The sequence below is a fragment of the Ambystoma mexicanum genome, chromosome 8 (assembly GCF_040938575.1).
Source record: "Ambystoma mexicanum isolate Mex_15411 chromosome 8, UKY_AmexF1_1, whole genome shotgun sequence".
Taxonomy (NCBI): domain Eukaryota; kingdom Metazoa; phylum Chordata; class Amphibia; order Caudata; family Ambystomatidae; genus Ambystoma; species Ambystoma mexicanum.
Genome location: NC_090929.1, coordinates 661,480,388 through 661,500,509, shown reverse-complemented (window position 1 = coordinate 661,500,509; position 20,122 = coordinate 661,480,388). Strand labels below are relative to the sequence as shown.

General features: G+C 47.0%; 1 protein-coding gene across 1 annotated transcript in view; it reads right to left on the bottom strand.

Moving 5' to 3' along the window:
• The window catches only part of DNAJC11 (DnaJ heat shock protein family (Hsp40) member C11), a 1,722,882-nt gene that overhangs the window by 296,855 nt on the left and 1,405,905 nt on the right, over window positions 1-20,122 (bottom strand). The window contains exon 10 of the mRNA XM_069610417.1: window positions 14,211-14,327. Within this exon, the coding sequence (XP_069466518.1) occupies window positions 14,211-14,327 (117 nt within the window). The remainder of the gene's footprint in view (window positions 1-14,210; window positions 14,328-20,122) is intronic.

Sequence of the window (20,122 nt, the reverse complement as noted above, 5' to 3'; positions counted from 1 at the left end):
TGCACATGTTTTGGGCGTGCCCAGTAGTGGAGCAATATTGGCAAGAAGTGGCGGGCTGACTGGATAGAGGTGGGGTGCTATTAGATGTTCTTTCCCCTGGGCATCCCTGTTGGGTCACTTCTTTTGCCCCAAGAGCCGCTGGCATGGCCACTGGACAGGAACCCCAGTTCACACCCCCTAAAGGGTCCAGTTGGACCCAGTCCCGGCGCCTTTGGCGCCAGGCTCATAAGAAAGTGTACTCTGCACACTTTTTCCCTTGGGCACGTGTCATTCCATCTCACATCAGTCAACCACGTGCATCTGGGCCGTGCGTGGCCATAGGAATCAATGAAGCTGCACGTGCAGCATCATTTGGGAGTTGCAGGGTGGAACCATTTAGTAGAGCAAGGGGGCGGGGCCGGGACCAGGCTATTTAAGCCTGCCCCGCCTGCAGGCCTAGGTTTCGCGTTATTCTGCCTAAGCAGCGTAACGCTCAACGCCGCCTGAGAAGCATCTTACCTGTTTTCCAGTGCAACCATCTCGGAGAAGCCTCTTACCTGACTCCCAGCAAACCATCTCGGAGAAACATCTTACCTGTCGTCCAGAGAAACCATCGTGGAGAAGCAACTTACCAGTCGTCCAGTGAAACCATCACGGAGAAGCATCTTACCTGCATAGCCAGCCAAACCATTGCCGAAGTGCAACTTAGCCGCTGAATCATCGCTGAAGCGTCTCTTACCTGCTCGTAGTTACTCCATCCGCGGTCGACCAAGGCGCACTTACCTGGCTCGTGGAATACAATCACCGACTGCACCCCTTACCTGACCTTCAGCTCGGACACCAACTCAGAAGTTCTCCACGGCCAACTTCGTTACGGTCGCAGGCATCCTTCACCCAACGCCAGGTCCGCGCACCACAACTCTTCTCCAAGCGCCGCCAGACTATACCTGCAGGAGGAAAGAACAAGTAAGGTTAGAAAACTAAGATAGACATTTGCTAAGGTCGCGCGCCATTGCATCTAGCGCTTACCTTTGGATTCCAACTGGTCATCTTCTTGGGAACACTTCAAAGTCCTCCACCGGCACAACGGCTCCGCTGGGCTGCCATCACCTATAAGGGAGAAGAACAAGTTACTTACCAAGTGTAACGTTCTTCCGACTGGATGTTCCTCCCACGTATTCCTCATCATGTGATAATTCGTTATCTCCAGCTTCGCTGCTTTGGAAAAGATTTTTCTCGCCAGAGGGCGCTGTGCTCGAGGTCGTGGCGTCGATTGTCCCTCGACGTACTCCATACTCTGTCGATGTCACCGATGGTATAAATAGCTCGAGCCGCGCCCGTTGCTTCAGTTCTGTTTTTTCGATTAAATATATATATATAGGAGGAACACCCAGGCGTGTCCCATGACCGATACATTCTTCATGAGAGGAAAGTGTAAGAAACGTAAACTGTACTGTGGGGTAGGATGGGAGGGTCGATGAGGAATACGTGGAAGGAACATCCAGTCGAAAGAACGTTACAGTTGTTAAGTAACTTGTTTTTCGAATGGATTGTGTCCTCCCACGTATTCCTCATCTTGTGATAGGCTCCCATAGCAGTATCAATTTTTGGAGGCGGGAGTACTAATTTCAGTTTTCGTGGACAGAGTGCAGAACTGCCTTTGCAAATAAACCCTCGTTAGAGGAGGCAGTGTCCAAACAATAATGTTTAACAAAAGTATGCATTGTTTTCCAGGTTGCAGCTGCACAAATATCTGCTGCTGGGACTCCCCTCTTTAGAGCCGCAGAAGTAGCCATTCCCCTCGTAGAATGGGCACGAAGCCCATCTGGTGGTACTTTTCCAGCTAATCTGTAGCATTCAACTATGGCTAATATGATCCAGCGGGAAATGGTCTGTTTTGTTACAGATAAGCCTAATTTATGACCAGTATAACCCACAAACAGTTGGTCATCTTGTCTCAATTTAGCCATCCTTGAGATGTAAAAACTAAGAGCCCTTTTGGGATCTAATCTGTGTAATCTCTCCTCTTCTTTGCCCAGATGAGGAGGAGGATAAAAGGTTGGTAGTACTATTTTTTGTGACAAATGGAAGTCCGAGACTACTTTTGGCAAGAACGAAGGTTTAACTTTAAAGACTACCTTATCTTTATAAAAAATAGTGGTTTGCATGAGAGAGCCTGAAGTTCGCTAACCCTGCGGGCTGATGAGGGCCACAAGGAGGACAGTTTTTAGAGTCAAAAGCCTCAATGGACATGAGTGCAGAGGCTCAAAAGGTATGCAAGTCAAGAATTTTAATACTAAATTTAAGTCCCAAGTTGGTACATGAAAAGGTACTGGAGGGTATACATTAGTAAGCCCCTTTAAGAATTGAATTATTAACGGTATTTTGAAATACGAAACCTCTTCCGAGGAGCGCTTGAAAATGGACAGCGCAGCAAGGTATCCTTTGATTGTTCCTATCTGAAGCCCCAGATTAGCTAGATGTAGTAGAAAAGAGAGCACCATTGGGGTGCCACACTGAGAAGGGTCCACATCCTTGTCTTTGCACCAGTTACTAAACCTGTTCCAGCGACATCGGTACAAAGACTTTGTTGCTGGTCTTCTGGCCGAAAGCAAGATTTCCATTACGTCATCCGGAAGATCCCAATCTTTGTATCTTAACCTCTCAGAAACCATGCGTGAAGGTTGAGTGTCTTGACCTCTGGATGGAGAACCCGACCTTCCTCTTGTGAGAGAAGATCCTCTCTTTGCGGAAGACGTATTGGAGGGCAGATGGACATGTCTAGAAGGTCCGGGTACCACGTCCTCCTGGCCCAATCCGGGGCAATTAGGATCATGGTTTTCCTGAACTTTCTCAACCTCCTGATTACTTGAGGAATTACGGGGACTGGGGGAAACGCATACAGCAGTGGAAACTTCCACTTCACTACGAATGCGTCTCCCAGAGCTCCTCTTTGAGGAAATTCTCTTGAGCAGTACTGATCGCACTTCCGGTTGATCGCGGTGGCAAACAGATCCACTTGAGGGGTTCCCCAAAGGGCGAAGATCTCCAGAAGGACTTCCTGAGCCAGCTCCCACTCGTGAGAGACCGTGCTCTGCCTGCTCAGAGCGTCTGCCGCCGTGTTCTTCAGTTCGGCTAGGTGAATTGCCGACAGAGAGATTCCTTCTCGTATTGCCCAGAACCAGAGCTGCATTGCTTCTCTGCACAGTGGCAGTGACCCTACTCCTCCTCTTTTGTTGAGGTAGTACATGGCCATCTTGTTGTCCGTCATTATCAGGACATTCTTTGCCTGTACAGAGGGCAGAAAGGCCTTCAGAGCTAGTCTGATTGCCCTCAGCTCCAACAGGTTGATGTGTAGTTTGGACTCCGATGGAGACCAAGGACCGCTGATTGTCCGATCGTTGGTGTGTGCTCCCCACCTCGTGAGTGAGGCGTCCGTCACTACCGTTATCTCCGGCCATGGTTGCCAAAAAGACCCTCCCTTGAGAATGTTGTCGTTGCAAGCCCACCATAGAAGATCCTGAGCAACTGCGCTCGGGTCTTGCAGAAGATCCGACATATTCCCTGAGAACTGGGACCACTAAGTTCTGAGTGCCCATTGAAGGGATCTCATTCTCAACCTGGCCTCTGGTACTAGGAAAATGCAGGATGCCATGAGGCCGAGCAACCTGAGAAAATCGAGGGCCGGTAGATGTTGGGCATTCTGAAACTTCGTTACCATCTGCTGGATGTGGAGAGCCCGCACTTCGGGAGGCAAGGCTTTTCCCGATGAAGTGTCCAAGACTGCTCCGATAAACTGGAGTTTCTGGGATGGTATCATGTGGGACTTCTTCAAATTGAGGGAGAAGCCCAATTTGTGGAGGAAGTGGCAGGTGATCGAGAGATGTTCCTGAGCTTGTTCTGGAGAACTTGCTCTGATCAACAAGTCGTCCAGGTAGGGATATATGTGAATACCTCCTCTCCTGAGACTTGCTGCCACAACCGCCAACAGTTTGGTGAAAAGCCTTGGGGCGGAGGTCAACCCGAATGGCAGAACTCGAAACTGATAATGAGAATTGCCAATCGGGAACCTCAGGTACTTTCTGTGCTTTGGATGGATTGGCACATGAAAGTAAGCATTCTAAAGGTCCAATGATATCAACCAATCTGGAGTTGGAGAGCCTGAAGAATCTGAGAAAGAGTCACCATCTTGAACTTGTCCTTCCTGAGGAACTTGTTCAAGTTTCTAAAGTCCAAGATGGGTCTCAGTCCTCCGTCCTTTTTTGGGATGAGAAAATATGGGGAGTACCAACCCCTGTTCCTCTCCGCTACAGGTACCGGTTCTATGGCACCTTTCTCTAGCAGGGTTAAAATTTCCTGCAACAGGAGTGGATCTGGAAATTTGGCGGAGTTGCCTCCCGGTGGATGATTCTGAGGCCTTTTTAGAAAGGGGAGACAATAACCTTGGGCTATTGTTTCCAGTGCCCAAGCATCTGAGGTAATGCCCCGCCATTCCTTCAGATGTTGAGAGATCCTGCCTCCCACTGGTGTTTTGTGTAATAAGGTCTGAGGGATTTGGAGGCAGCTGCAGGAGTGGCTGAGGGTATAGATGCCGCTCCTGAGGCCGATTTTGCACCTCTTCCTCGTGTTCCACGAGGGAAGTTTCTTTTTCCCCTTTGAGAAGCCTGTCCTCTTCCTCTACCAAAAGAGGAGTAGTATCGAAAAGAACGACCCCTCCAGGAAGATGAGCCGAAATAGGGTTTTAGAGGCTGGCGCAAAGAAGCGCTAAGTGATTTAGCTGCCGCTTTCGAGGTATGAAGGTTTTCTAGGCTTTCATCAGCCTTTCTGCCAAAGAGCCTCAAGCCATCAAAGGGCATGTTGAGAAGTCTGGCTTGCACGTCCGGTGCAAACCCTGACTTCCTCAACCACGCAAATCTGCGTAGCACAACGCTTGCAGCCATGGATCTGCTGATACTATCAGCAGTATCCAGTCCAGACTGGAGACATTCCCCCATTGCCTCCTTCCCGTCTTTGACTATATTCAGGAAGCCTTCCCTTTCCTCGCCTTCCGGAATATGATCAGCCGCCGCCGAAATACAGCCCCACAGGGTATGGGTAAACCTGGCTAGAGTACAGGTGACGTTTGCCGACTTAAGTGCCATACTGCCTGATGTGAAAACTTATCGTGTCCAGGCATCAATTTTGTTATCCTCTCTATCTGGAGAGATAGTTAGATAAGCAGTTTGTTTTGAAGTAGATTCTGCCTGAATGACTAAACTCTCTGAAGTCGGATGTTTATTCAAATATTCAGGATCCGTTCCAGCCGGTCTATATTTTCTCGGAAAAGTGCTATCTGCAGCAGCAATAGTTTCTAGCTTCTCCCAGTTTTTTTCCACAGTCCTTTGGAGGGCTCTGTGGAAAGGGAGAACAGGGTCTTTCTGAGGTCCCTTGACGATTATATCCGTCATGTCATCTTGTTCAAAAATGGGTGAAGTATTACCCCACCCCACATATTCAACTACCCTGGTCATAAGACCCCTGTACCCAGCATCTGCATGCTCTTCAGGATCAGGTTTGGCGAACTCTAATTCTGGGGATGTGTCAACTCCACTGGCAGAATGTAGAGTATCACTCAGGTCTCTCATTCTAGATTCCTGGTCAATAAGTTCCTCAGGAACTTGTCTTGTACCATAAGTAACTCCCAAAGGAGTAACCTCGTCTTCTTCTGAAGCAGACTCTTCATAGATTGCGGACATAGATTTGAAAAAGTGTGACCTGGGCAAAGGAGTGAATCTCCTTTCTTCCTCTTCCATCTGCTTCGAAGGAATTGGCAAATCCCTCGAAGTTTTCAAAGGTGTCTTCGAAGTCTTCGAAGATGACTTCGATAATGGCGTCGATGACGCATTTGGCATTGGCATCGAAATCATTGACGTCGAGGGCATCGACGAAGTTGTCGAAGTCTTCGAAGACTTGTGGTTCTTGCATGGCACTGGAGAGGTGCTCGACTCTCGAAGAGTCTTCGACGGTTTTACGTCGACTTGAGGTTTTTTGGATTCCTCGACGCTACCGGTCTTAGCCCTGGTAGCCTTGGACATCCCTTTGTCGTCCAATGGAGCAACTTTAGGGGTATGGCTTTTTCGAGGGTCTTTCGAGGGGGTCGGGCCGCATTCTCGAAAACCTCCATCATCTTTTTGCGGAATTCTTCCCACTTACTGGGAGAATCCGATTTAGTCGGACAACAAATTTCTTCGGTCGACTGAAGAAGAAGATGATGATGAGGGAGATCTATGTCTCCTCTTCATTTTTTTCGATGACGACGAAGAGTGTCTCGATCTACTTCTAGATCGAGATCTCTTTGAGTGCCTATGGCGATCCGATTCCTTAGAATCAGTCGCTTTCTTGTGTCTTTTTGACGAAACCTTTTTTGAGGCCTCCCTCCCCACCGACAGTTTACCTCTCCTCTCACGAAGAGCTTTTTCGGTCATAGATTGGCAGGACCCGCAGTCGTCGGTTCGGTGACTGGAACCGAGACACCAGAGACAAATCCAGTGGGGATTGGTGATCGACATCTTAGATCCACAATCTGCACACTTCTTAAACCCAGTTCTGGGTGTCGAAGATGACGACATTTTCTTCACAGAAAATAGAAGCACGCCGTTCTCGATAGCGAAGCGATCGGAAAAACGGAACTGAAGCAACGGGCATGGCTCGAGCTATTTATACTATCGGTGACGTCGACAGAGTACGGAGTACGTCGAGGGACAATCGACGCCACGACCTCGAGCACAGCACCCTCTGCCGAGAATTTTTTTTTCCCAAGCAGCAAAGCTGGAGATAACGAATTATCACAAGATAAGGAATACGTGGGAGGACACAATCTATTCGAAAGAGACATTATTAAGAGTACGAACTTAAATCATGTGACAAGACATTAATACTTATATGAACAATAATCATCACAAAGACTCCTACCTTCAAAGTGGTTCGGTCACAGCCGACCTGGGCCACCACACCTATGGACCAGTGAAGCAACTGGGTCTTCTTGAAGCACCCCTGCTGATGAGAAGCAGGACGGAGAGCTCGCCCTAACTATATATCAGGTGAGCCTATATGGGTAGACACTTGCTTACCTCATTTTGGCACGAAAGACTCCGAGGGGAGTCACAATACCTCCACACCCTTCTCATTGCCTCTCGTGTTCCCGCAAGGGAAGTATCAGCATCCAGAACAGTATTCTTGGCAGCAGCTGGGGGTGAGAACCGATCCCGGGGAGACGAATCCAGGGAGGGCTCCAACCGTGCCCCAACGTCCCTGCAGAGACCAGGTGAGCATAACAGCCAAGCATATCAGTAAACTGAAGGATTTGGCATGTATTCTAGCCAAACGAAGAATTACCATGGCTTGGAAGTCCCCTAGGGGCCCAGTTGAATGGTGGCGGGACTTGAGGAAGTGGGCGTTGGCTAAAACAGCGGCATGGAAGGGGGTGGCGTGGGTTAGTTGGGGGGGAACCCACAACAGGAGTCACAGAATAGGAAGCCCTATTACAAACCTTGTTTGACCGTGGAGCCGGGACAGAGTCGGGGGGAAAAGACCTACATAAAGGGGATGAAGGGTTTCGCACATGAAAGGGATATGGTGGTGATAGGACAATAGTTTCACAGTAAAAAATGGGGAGGGTGGTGGAGGAGGGTTGTTTGTATGTGTGGTTTGATCCGGTATGTGGAGACAATTGTGGGCGCTGCATGTAGCAGTGCCGTGAAATGTCTTCCATTTCTGTATCAAAAACTAATAAAACTTTTTTTTTTTAAAAACATGATCATAAACGTACAAAGTGATGGGCAAATCCTTGAAAGTACAAAATGCATATTACAATCCTAAAGTGTAAAATTCAAGTTAATTACAATAAATACATTTAAAACTTTGCTATACTAATATACATTTCTGTGCACCACAACTTATTTCGCTCATAATTCTTTCATATAGCATAAAATGAGAGAAAGAAGGGCTTAGCATTCTACAAACTTTCCAAGCCTTGTAACTATGTACTTTCCAAGCCTTGTAACTATGTTAAGCAATATATGTTATTCATCTCTCCCTCCCCCTTCAGGCTTCGTCTAATTAATTTGAAACAGCTTATGGTTTAAGTAACTTACCTGTAACTATTGTTCTCCAGCATGGGTCTGGCATGGATTCACATGCTCATGAATATTCCTCGTCAGGTTGGAATCCTCGATAAAAGAAAAGTTTCACTTTCACTTAAAAACTGTATTTCTCCTCTAAACCGATCACTTTCCTCGGGTTATACTGCCCCCATCCAATGTCAGTCCTCTCCCTAAGCCCTTCCTCTGGCAGCCATCTTCAGATTTGGTAAGCACGTAAAGTGGCAGTATGACCAAGAAGAGCCGCAGAGGGATCAGAGGGAGGGTTTGCATGTGAATCCATGCCAGACCCATGCTGAAGAACAATAGTTACTTAAACCTTCCCCAGCATGGGGTCTGGCATGGATTAACAATGGATTTGGGGTTACGCGACCCCCAGCAAAAATGATGCTCTTATTGCTATGTTCACCTCTTGTTTGAAGTGTTGATGTTTTGTTATATTGTCATGAAAGACAACAATGTTGAAATGTATAATTTGTATTTGCTCAATATTAGAGAATTAAAAAGGAAAAGATTCTCCAACAATCAAGTTGGAGACTGGGTCTATTGAATGAAATACACCATTGATTTAAAGAATTGTGACAAAGCAGATATGTTAAATATTTGTATCCAATCTGATTACTTATGAATGTATAGGTACAAATCCAAGCCCCTAGAGGCTAAAGTTTACCTAAGTATCAACGAAAAAATTCCGGAACTTTCTGTTCCATTAGGAGTGCATTTGGGCCTACTGGGTAGTAATACACAGTTTTGTTTCTTGTCTGGCATGGATTCACATGCTCATGAATAACAAATACATAGCTGTAGAACATTACACGACCATGGGAGGTGGCAAGGCTAAACAGAAGCCATTAACTCTTACCTATGGAACAGGCTCACCTCAAGCGAACAGGTTGTGTAGCACTGTTTGGCTGACTCTGGACGTCTCCCTGGAAGTCCTATCAATGCAGTAGAACTTTGTGAAGGTGTCCGTCGACCTCCACGTATCAGCCCTGCAGATGTCCAGCAGGGGCACACCAGACCGGAATGCAGTTGTTGCAGCAATCGCTCTGGTGGAGTGGGCTTTCGGACGGCTAGGCAGTGGTCGGTGCGCCAACCTATGGCAACGCGTGATATAGCCGGAGAGCCACCTTGAAATGGAAACCTTGGAGAAGGCCTTCCCATAGTTCACAGGACCAAAGTACACAAACAGTTGTGAAGTATTCCGAAAACTCAGTGAGCGTGTCACGTAGAACTTTAGGGCATGAGCCACGTCCAGCCAGTGCAAGGCCCTTTCCGCTGGTGACGAAGGTTCTGGGAAAAAAAACAGGTGACACCAAAGGCTTGTTGAGGTGGAATTCCAAAGGAACCTTCAGCATGAAAGAACTGTGCCTACGCAGCACCACCCTCGATTCATGGAAAGTCTGGTACGGTTACTTACAGGATAGGAACTGGCCGTCTCTGTATCCGTCTTGATGGCCTGGAGAGACTCGTCGACGGCCGTCCCAAACAGATACTCTCAGTTGAAGGACATGTCCAGCACCTTCGTTTGGACCTCCTGAAGGAAATTAGTGGCTTTCATCCAACATTGTCGATGAAGGCAGACACCGTTCCCCATTTGCCGGAACCCTGTGTTGGCGATGTCCAATGCCACTGTGATGGCGTGATCCGACGTCACTTCCCCTTCCTGGAAAAGAGTGATGGCCTCCATCTTCTTATCATCGGGAAGGAACTCCAGGATCGGTCCCAGCTTGTACCACAATTCCCTGTCGAACCTGGCCAGGATCGCCAGTGCGCTGGCCGCCTTGAGTGTGGACGGTGAAGGTGTAAATCACCTTCTTTCCCACAGCGTCCATCATTTTCCCCCTCGCTGTCCGGAGGGACCGAAGATGACGAGGAGGGGTTAGCCGACCGATTCCTCGGCCGCCGACACCACAGAGTCTGGCGATGGCTGCAACCTCAGGCACTTGGGTGTGGAGTCCGGCACCCTACATTTCTTCTATATATCCAGTTTAGTTGGAGCTGTGCAAGGGCTCTTCATGAGGGCCAGGCCCTCCTCTCAAACATCGTCCAGAAAGGGCACTGCCATGATTGTCTTCCTCTTGGCCTTGCACCTCTGATACATGAACACCTCCTTTTTGGTTTCCTCCGGCATCAGCTGAAATAGCTCAAAGGCCCTGGAGATCATGGAGTGGAACAATCCCATCTCATCCGGTGGGGACAACCTATGTGGAGCAGCCAAAAGTGGCGATTCACTTTCCGCTGCAAGGATGTCTTCGTCATCATTCGTCGTCATGGCCCTATCCGTTCCAGTACCAATGTCTGGGTCTCCTGGGGGAGAAAGGGCCCAACGTGGTGGAGGAGGTTGAAATGGGGGAGTCGGATGACGCGTTCCCTTCTTCGCTGGTGGCTGATTGGGGACTACAGGTACTGGAGTCTGAGGCATCCTCATCTGTATCTCTGACACCAAGGTGTGTACAGTCGACAGAATATCCAAGGAAATATCCCTCGGCTGAAAAGGCAAAACAGGAAAACTAGACCCTGCACCATCGTCGCTGTTGTCATCCTCTTCAATGGCCATTTGGACCGTATGTAAGGACTCTTGATCTTCATCGTCCGGGGACGAGACCTACATGGTTTGGGCGACGGCCTGGGATGGCTCTTTTGGGGCCTCCCGCCACCCTTACCCCACATTCCCCCCGAGGGTCTTGAACCGGGGCCTGGGCCGGTTTCAACCCTTCCGTCGTGCCTGCAGACTATGCCAAAGTCACTGCAGTGGTGTTGCGCCTTGGGGCCATGCACACTTTGTGAACCGTGGGAGCTACCCTTGTAGGATCAGCGCCCGTAGCTGCCGTGGTAGTAGTCATCGAGGGGGCTGCCAATGGGGTCTTCGCCTGCACCGGTTGATCCTGCTTAGGGCTGCGTGGCTTTCTTCTCCTATGTCCGTGGCTTCTCATGAAGTTTAGCCGGGGTAGATTACTTCCTCTTTCAAGAGGAGCTTGATGGTAGGGTGGCAATGGAGTTAGAAGGTGAGGCTGATCACGCCCTATCCACTTTGGGACCTGCTTCTGCAGCGAACCCGATGGACTCAGACTTCCAGCTCTTGTCCTTATCTTGGGCCCCCACGGATGAAGCGCCTTCAAAGGATTTAGAAGACCGCTCCTCGGACCAGCTGGTCCTGGGTGAGGCATGATCTTGCTCGGAGCACAGGTCAGAGGCCTTGGTGTTAAGCCTACTATACCTGTCCGTTGTTTTCTTGGAGAAACCGATGCATATCTCGCTCTCTACTTCCTTGTCGTCCATGTGCAGGCAGTAGAGGCATTGCAGGTGCTTGTCCTCCACAAACACATTCTGTAGCCCGCATTTGGTGCAGGCTCTGAAGAGCGACCAACCCTCATTCTTCTTCTCCATCACGGTCAGAGGGCGCAAACTATGCGCAAGGCCTTATAAAATCTTAGATGGATCTTCGCCCTTTAGGGGCACGGAACTTCACTGACAACGGATCCCTGCTGTCCGCAAATTCAGAAAAGAGCATACAGGCTTCTTTGAAACAAAAATAGAACTTTTTCCATCGAAAACATGCTGAGAGCGCAAACTCGAGGACACCCAACACTAAGTGTGCAGTAAAAATCATCTGAAGATGGCTGCCAGAGAAGGGGCTTAGGGAGGGGACTGTTATTGGATGGGGGCAGTATGACCCAGAGGACAGTGATTGGTTTAGAGGAGAAATACCGTTTTTAAGTGAAATAGTTTTTTCTTTTACCGACGACAGGGAATAATCATGAGCATGTGAATCCATGCCAGAACCCATGTTGGAGAAACTAGATCTATGGAACATGCCTTCTTACACAGCTCTTTGTTTAATCATATATCGAATACCTCTGTTTAATAAAGACAGTTTTTCATATTTCGCGTTCTAATATCTCTACACTGTGGGCATAGAAAAAAGAAGGGCTGCAGAGATCTGGGACTCCAAAGCAGAAAGGGCATGGATCTTCCATGTAATTATTCCACTTCGTCTTGACCTTGGCTATAGGTAGAAAGGCATTCGCATTTTAAGAAACCAGGCTCTCTGTATCGGACTTACAATAAGGCATAAACAATCTTCCCTAGAGTGTTTTTTTTTTAATAAACAAATATGTATAGCCCATAGTTCGGCCTATACGCAATCCAGTGTCAGAGGCTATCAAAAGATCTGCGTGAGCATCAATGACTTTTTGTCTAGTACTGCAAGGGTGGTTTGGGGAGGAGGGTCCCTTATCCCCCTAAATAAAAATGTTTAAAAAATGTGATGACTCTTTCGGGCACAAACGTTTGCCAAAAAATGCAGCGAAAACAGAACGGCCGATAAATGAACACAGAACCTTTCTCTTAGACCCTTGAGCAGGCAAAATCTGGGTCGTCACTTTCAGTTTTGACACAATACATTTAACTGTTTGGGATTTATAACAGCACAATCTATATGTCCTCCACCCTCATATTTCCCACCTTAGCGGTATCTTGACATATACTAATAAAATTTTAACAAGTAAGAAAAAAAATCAAAAGTATAACAATCTATCAATGGGGTGGTAAAATATCATGCAACCGCCTAACAATACATGTACAAATACTAATATTCTACTTTTGTACACTTTTTACTGTAAGATATACTTAGCTTTCCAAGTTACTCAGACAGTTCCGAAGAAGAAAAGAACTAGTGCAACATATAAGTGACCAGGAAGATTTGGCCAATGAAAACTACGCTCAATAATTTGGATAATTATGCAACAATAAAATAGAAAAGAAATCTAGAAAATGAATTGTCAGAGGGAGAAAGAGGGCAGGTTTAATCAAACTTTAGCTGCGCTACACGCTGCCCCATTCTACGGAACCAGTCTAAACAAAAACCAGTTAATTACAGACTGTTGGCGCAAAAAAAAGATTGGAAGTCCGTGGCAGACCTTGAGTCACTCTCATCATAGTAGAACAGCCTGGACACCCTGAATAGGCAAATCAGGCAGAACAGCGTGACCTTCAATTTATCTACCTGCTTGTTTACTATCAATGGGTCACAGCAGTATTAAGCAACCACCTGTGTGGGCACAGACAGGGTGCGTCGACTCTGCCTCCTATCTCCTTTTTCCAAAACACACTACGTCTCCAAAGGGTCAAAGACCGCTAAACAGCAGTTGGAAGGCTCATCATACAAAGCTGCAGCATTATTACATCAATAGGAGTTCACTTAGCAGGACACTTGCAGTCGCTATTTAGCAAGACTCCTCAGGTAGGATGAGCAGGGTGTAAACACAAGCATGGGCAACAACAGCAAATTCAAATATAGGCTTGTTACTGTTCTGCCCACTCCCATGCTCTTACCAGATTTTAGCCTCTAGCGAGCCCGCCAGCAGAACCAACAGCAGGACAACAGCCTGCCCTGCCAGCCGGTCCACTCTGCGAGGCAGCTTTTTATAATAAAGTGAAGGCAGCTACTACTGCATTTAACAGACTCCTCATTCCTCACCCTCTTCCAGCAGGACAAAAGCCTGCACCGCCAGCCAGCAATCTCAATCTAGTACCCTGTGGCCAAGGATCTCTGGGCTAGGGAGGTGGTGCTTTGAGATGGAAGAGAGGGATGGCCATACAACCCATTGAGTTTCCAATGAAACCCTTGGAGTGATTATTGTGCCATCTGTGACACAGAAAAGGAAGGAAAAGGTGGGAGCTACTTAATGGTTGAGCTTTCTGGGGGACTCTCTGCTTCTTCTCTTATATCAAAATGCAAGGGGGGTGGGGGGCTCATCTCTTAAAAGAACATCTCCTGGACAGATAACCTGCAGAACTTTCTTGGCCAAGTCTTGGTCGACCTTTCTATTCCTAACCTTTATAATCAGCCTAAAACCCTCTGCTTTACCAGTGTCTTTAAATGGTACCCATAATATCCCAATTGTACTCCATTACAATATCCTCCTGTTGTGTTGCAGTCCTTCACAGCTGGGAAATAAAAGCCAATACATACATGACTCAATTACTACTTATGCGTTATCTCAATGCAAGGGATCATCAGGTTTGCATGGTGACAGGTGTCAGACAATTAAGCAATCAATAAACAAGTACTAATAAATACAAACTAACTTGATTTTCAGCGACACCCCCTGTGGCACTCCCACGCTGACTGTTGCACCTAAAACACTATGCCTGGAAATCTTCCTCTCGGCTCCGTATTCAACCACTGTCCCGAAGAAGCCTGCCCTGAAAAACAAGAAATTCAGATGACAAAATGTTTGAAACATCGAATTACTGCATTATTGTAACTGCGCCCGGCAACGCAAATACAAGCAGGGATAAACATTCACCGGTGCTGCCAGTTCACCGAGGGAATAAGCATTGGCAAAGCTAACAGTTGTGGCTTTTCTGTAACCATGGGTTAGGCATTTGCCAGGCACTTCCATACTGATATTACCTGGGCATAAGATCGTGACAACTGGAAAATTGAGAGATTACTTGGGCATATGATATCAGTGCCAGGGAAATAACTATATAGTACCCATACACAAGGCATAATTGCTGGGTTTGTAAATGCTTGTTTTTAACAGGACTTCAGTGCAAGGAACAGATAATCAAGTGGCTGAGACATTTTTAGTACACCAGTAGCACATTTACAACTGCAATTAAAACATGAACACTCAGCAAGCTTCTTAGAAATAACACTGACAGGCCAAAGTTTGATGTTACTGTTTGATAAAGCTAATGTAAAGCGATCCCAGGAGGATGTGTTTTGGGCTGGGAGGGGCGGGTAGTGGGTGGGTGTGGGCATGAATATTTGCATGGCCATTTTTCTATTAATTACATTTATGTAATGCCCACACCCGGGGGTATCACAGTGTTTGGTACTGAGGAAAGCGATTGAAGAAGGCAAAGGTCACAAGGACATTAGTCATACAAACACGTTTTTGCCAGCTTTTTGAAAGCTTGGTAAGCTTGTTTGTTTCTAATGTGCAGCCGAAGAGAATTCGAGAGGGTGGGCGCAGTGACACAGAAGCTGGCGTCTCCTGCACTCTTTTGGTTGTATCAGAGCGAGTAACAAGATGCTGGAGGAGGATCTTGGCGAGTATACATGATGTTTCAGGGAAATTCTGTTATAGAGATAGATGGGGGCCTCTTTGTAGATACAACGGTGTGCAATAGTTGGTGTTTTGACATCAATGCAGGCTTTGATGGGTAGCCAGTGTACCTCTCATCTGGTTGCTGAAATGTGGTCTGATCTGCATAGGCCCAAAGCAGCACGCAGAGCTTTATTTAATCAATATGACCCAAGCGGCGGGGGCATTACCGACTCAGATAATGCCCCTGCCGCGAGGGTCATATTGCTTCTAGTACCCTGGGCCGCAAGATTTGCGTGACCGGTACAAAAAAAAAAAAAAAAAAAAAAACACCAAGAAAATGGCCTCTGGGAAAGGGATAACAGTCAGTTTTCCCTTTCCATGGCGGCCATCGGGAGCGGACGTGCTGAAAACAGAAGTGATCCCAGCGCGTCCGCTCCCAAAAAAAAAGAAGTTAAGTGGGGTTAGGAGGGAGGGAGGAAAAAAAAATAAAAATAATGGACCTGCGACCCCGGCGGTGGACGGGGGAAGCCTCCAGCCGTGTGGAGGCACCCATCGTCCCCTGCTGGGGACAAAGGAGGCAGAAGGTAAGTGGGCCCGGGGAGAGGAGGGAGGAAAGGTAAAAAAAGAAAAAAACCTTACCTTAGTCCCTCGCGGGAGGCGAAGGCAAACTCTCAGCCGTGGGGAGGCTCGGAGCAGGGATGGCCCCGCTTCGAGCCTCCTCATTGGCTGACGGGCTGCCACACCCCCCGCCGGGTACAATGGCTGTGGAATCCCAGCCGTGGGATTCCCGGCCGGGTAATGCCTCGGCGAGTGTCAATCAGTTGTTTCATTCTGATTGCACCCTTGCTGGGTACTAATTTGTAATAACTGGAGTTTAGCCAGTTTGGCTGCTGAGGTGCCCATGAGGAGTACATTGCAATAATCCAATTTGCTGATGAGAGGTCTTGCGAGACTAAGGCCATTGTTCAGGGAGAGGAGTCTTGAAGTGTGGGCTATGGCTGAGGCCAGCTCATTGATGTGTTTGGTCGTGGTCAGCTCTGCTTCCAAATCCACACCCAGGTGTTCCAGGACTGGTATTACAGAGCCATCAATGCAGAAAGAGGAAAAGGCTTTGTCAAGGGCTTTTCAGCTGGATGTGTGAGCCTACAATGATCAACTATGTTTTATCGTCATTAATGTAAAGGCGTTGGGTGGCCATCCAGTTTTGGATGGTACTGTAGACGTTTACGATGTAGGAGTCACGAGGGTGGTTGCCTGTTATAGCATTCAATGGGTGGGTAAATACTCACAAGCTGTGGGTTCCCGCTCACATCTACTCCAATTCAATAGTTTTGTCTTACAGGCGGCGCCACCTAATAGCTAAAACTAAAATGTTGTGACATTGATGCATTAAGATACACCAAGTAAAACAAATCCAGTTTACTATTTTTGACTAACTGCCCGTTATTTGGATAATTTTGTTGTGGGCATTAAATAGCTCCTAGTGTAATGAACAGGTGGCGACAAGTTATTCCCCATTTACATTTACTGTTTTCATTTCCACGCATGGAGTTGAAACACTGAGCATAAAGTACGCTCTGACTCTTACCCCAGCTCCATGCAAGAAATGCACCAGCATCTTTGGCCACATTTATATTTTGATGCAGGCAGAGAGGCATGAATCCCTATGGCTTTCACCTGCAATTTACACCTGTACAAAACAGGCACAGTCCATAGGGATTTCACTATAATTAAGCTCACATGCACATACATGGTTATCATCACTACTTTGTTCTGCTATGGGTGAAAAAAGCACAAGAACACAGGATCCCCTGGATTCCCATGCTTTTTAAAAACATGTTTTCCACTGCTACCTGCTTCAAACAATTGTATGGGTATATACGAATATAACATGGTCCATTGTGGGTATACCTTGGATGAATATGTACGGGTTTGTTAAATCTTTCCTTGTTTTTCACACAAAATATGTGGTCATGAAAATGTAATTACTCGAGGCACATTAGAGAGTACAGCCCTGGCGAAGGAGATTTGGATCCCCGAAATGCATTGGCAATGTAACCCTCTGTAATGAAAATTCAACCATATTGGCCTGGGTTCTTACATCTTTTGAATTGCCAACAAGGATGAGATATTTCATACTCTAACAATATTGATTGTTTTTTTTTTTGATTGATCTACGCTTTTGGGAACCAAAGAGCTACACAATTAGGATCAAAGTTATTAGAACATTAGTAGGATCAGTCCATTAACCATGGAGGTATAATTGAGAGCTACTGTTTAAATAGGTGTGTGACACCCACCTTCTTTCCCGACTTTGTATATTTGACTCAGGTGTCTCTGGACTTCATGCAGTCGGCTCCTAAAACACAAGTTTACAATGTTTTTACAAATATATCTACTTGATTCGACCAGTAGGTGGTGCCCACCTTTTCCATATTTCACCATATTGATTAGAAACGCGGCCAGCTTTGTCGCTAGTCCCCCGGCTAAAGTAGCCGCCCCGAGAACAGTGGGGCTGCGTGGCAGTATGGTATCACCCTCTGCCCCCCTTGGAGAGCAGTGCAGGTGTGCGCCACGGACTCCTGCCCACCACATGCAAACACAGCGATTAATGGTGCCACCTGTGGGCACTCAGAGATGAGCGCTCTTGCCACAGTGTTTCCCAGAGAGAAATTTGATGGTATAGGTCGCAGCTGTTCAGTGCGTAACTTGGTACGGAAGGAGGGCACGGGCTGCCCACTCACTACGTGCACAAACAGCACCGTCCACACCCTCCAGCAGAGAGGCGTGTGGGAATGGAGTCTGGAGCGAGGTGTGTGTGGAATGGTCGGAACCGGAGTGTGAGGTGTGTGTGTGTGTGTGTGTGTGTAGAATTGGCTGGTGAGAGAGGTTTTCCTGCAATAGAGTTTGGAGACATGTGGTGGGTTTTGTGCATAGGATTTCTATGGAGAGAGGGGTGCTGTTAAGTAAGATCCTAAAGGGGCTTTAGCTTGCACAGGAAACAAAAGGGAAATGCAGGTTTAAACTCGATTCAAGGCAGTGCTTCTAATCGGTAAATACTTTCTGGCAAAACATTTTAGGTGGTAATTACATGATTTCTTTCAACAAAAAGTGTTTTATTCAATCCAGTCAATTTCGTTTCAATTGTGTAATATCCAGAAAATGTAGATTCTAGCAACGTAACAACTGTTGAACATCTTCAAAATTAAACAGCTTCACCAAACCAAATGATAGACTTATGGAAACTTAACGTGTTTCGGTTCTAAGATTTCGATCATAAGCATACATGGCTAAGAAACATAAAAATGGCACATTTTGATCATTCAGAAAGTAGGGCTTAATTGGATATATTCAAAAGCACACCCCTCCACCACCCATCTACATAGGCATTCTGGAAGTTGAAATCATCGAGATACAAGGTCATTGTGATCACAGAACCAAATGTCAGTCATATTTGAAAACCATTGGAATGCAAACATCTGATTTTTCACAGATCTGGCCCATTTGCTTTTGGGTTTCCTTCACATGACCTCATTTTTATGGGCCCAGTCAAGTGCATGGAGGTTGCAAAAACGTGCAGAGACAAACACTCTGGGTTTTCTGTTTCCTATGGACTCACCATATGGAGCATGACGCAGGGCAGGAAATGTGCTCAGGGAGTTCCCTGCTGTGTGCAAGGGATCTCCGACTGCTTCCCAATGTTGGTGTGGTTGGAGGTAGGTATCCCTTCACTTATGCCTGCTCTTTTGTGTTTGATAGGGGCAGGCAAAGGCCGTGGACATCCTTTGTCGTGATGGACATTTTTTATCATGTTGGGCACTATTATGATATCTGATGTTTGGGCCAGCATGCACGGCAAAGACCAGCAATAGATGCCACCATGGTGGAACACAGTGGCTGTTATCACAGTGGGTGCCTATGAATTTGGCCACCTATTTGTACATGTTAGAAACACTGACAGAGCCCATAGGGATTCCTGTGCCCCATTGGCATCCAAGCCTGACCCACCTGACATGGGAATTCAGGTTCACAACCTGTGGAGTAAGCATTGCTACTAAGCGACCGCATGGCAGCGCCCACAACCAGTCCTGGTATTTTAGATGGCATGTATGTTAGAATTTGTAGCTTCACATTTACTACTAAAAACGTGCACCTCCAAGTCCCAGCACACAGTGTTCACAAGTCGCAACCAGTGCTGGCAAGCTGTTGTGAGTAGCATGGGGTCACTGCCAGCTGTCAACCGGCACGCTGTGCTTCCTGCCTCGATGCCTAGCAGCTACATGAGCTACCGGCTGCCCGGCGACTAAAACACAAACAATACATTAAAAAAGCCAAGTCCCAAGGTGTCCCCTGTCCCTACCAGATTTTATGGGTCTCCTATGCCCCTGCACGTACCTGTAACGTCAAAAAGGTATGTTACTGTGTCTGGGAGAATATTTAAACATCAGATGAAACCCATCAGATGAAACCCGAAGAGGTGTTTTGCCCATCCTGGTTACTTCTTTTGCAGGGGTTTTGTGGTGTTTGGGGGGATTCTGCCTTTTGCAGTAGGTAGATAGAAACCGGCTCTAGATTCTGGGAATCAGGAGAAAAACCCTAGAAATAGCAGTTATCCCATTCATTACAAATTGTAATGAATCGGTCAATTGCCATTTCTGGGGATTTACTTTTGAACCCATTAATCTAGAGCAGGTTTCTTCATCTTCGTGCATGTTCTGTTATAACACGCTGTGAACCAAACTACCATTTATCGCTGCCTGCTGAGGAGTAGTGAGGTGGACACTTAATCTGTGGGTCTTTAAGCTTTTTTCTGAGGGCAAGGCGGTTGTCTTGTTGTATAGCGAGGAGGACGGGCCATGATGGAGCTTGGGAAACAAGAAGTTAAAGTATCATCCTGCTCTAGAGGTAATATGTGCTCTGATAATAATGAACAGATTTACT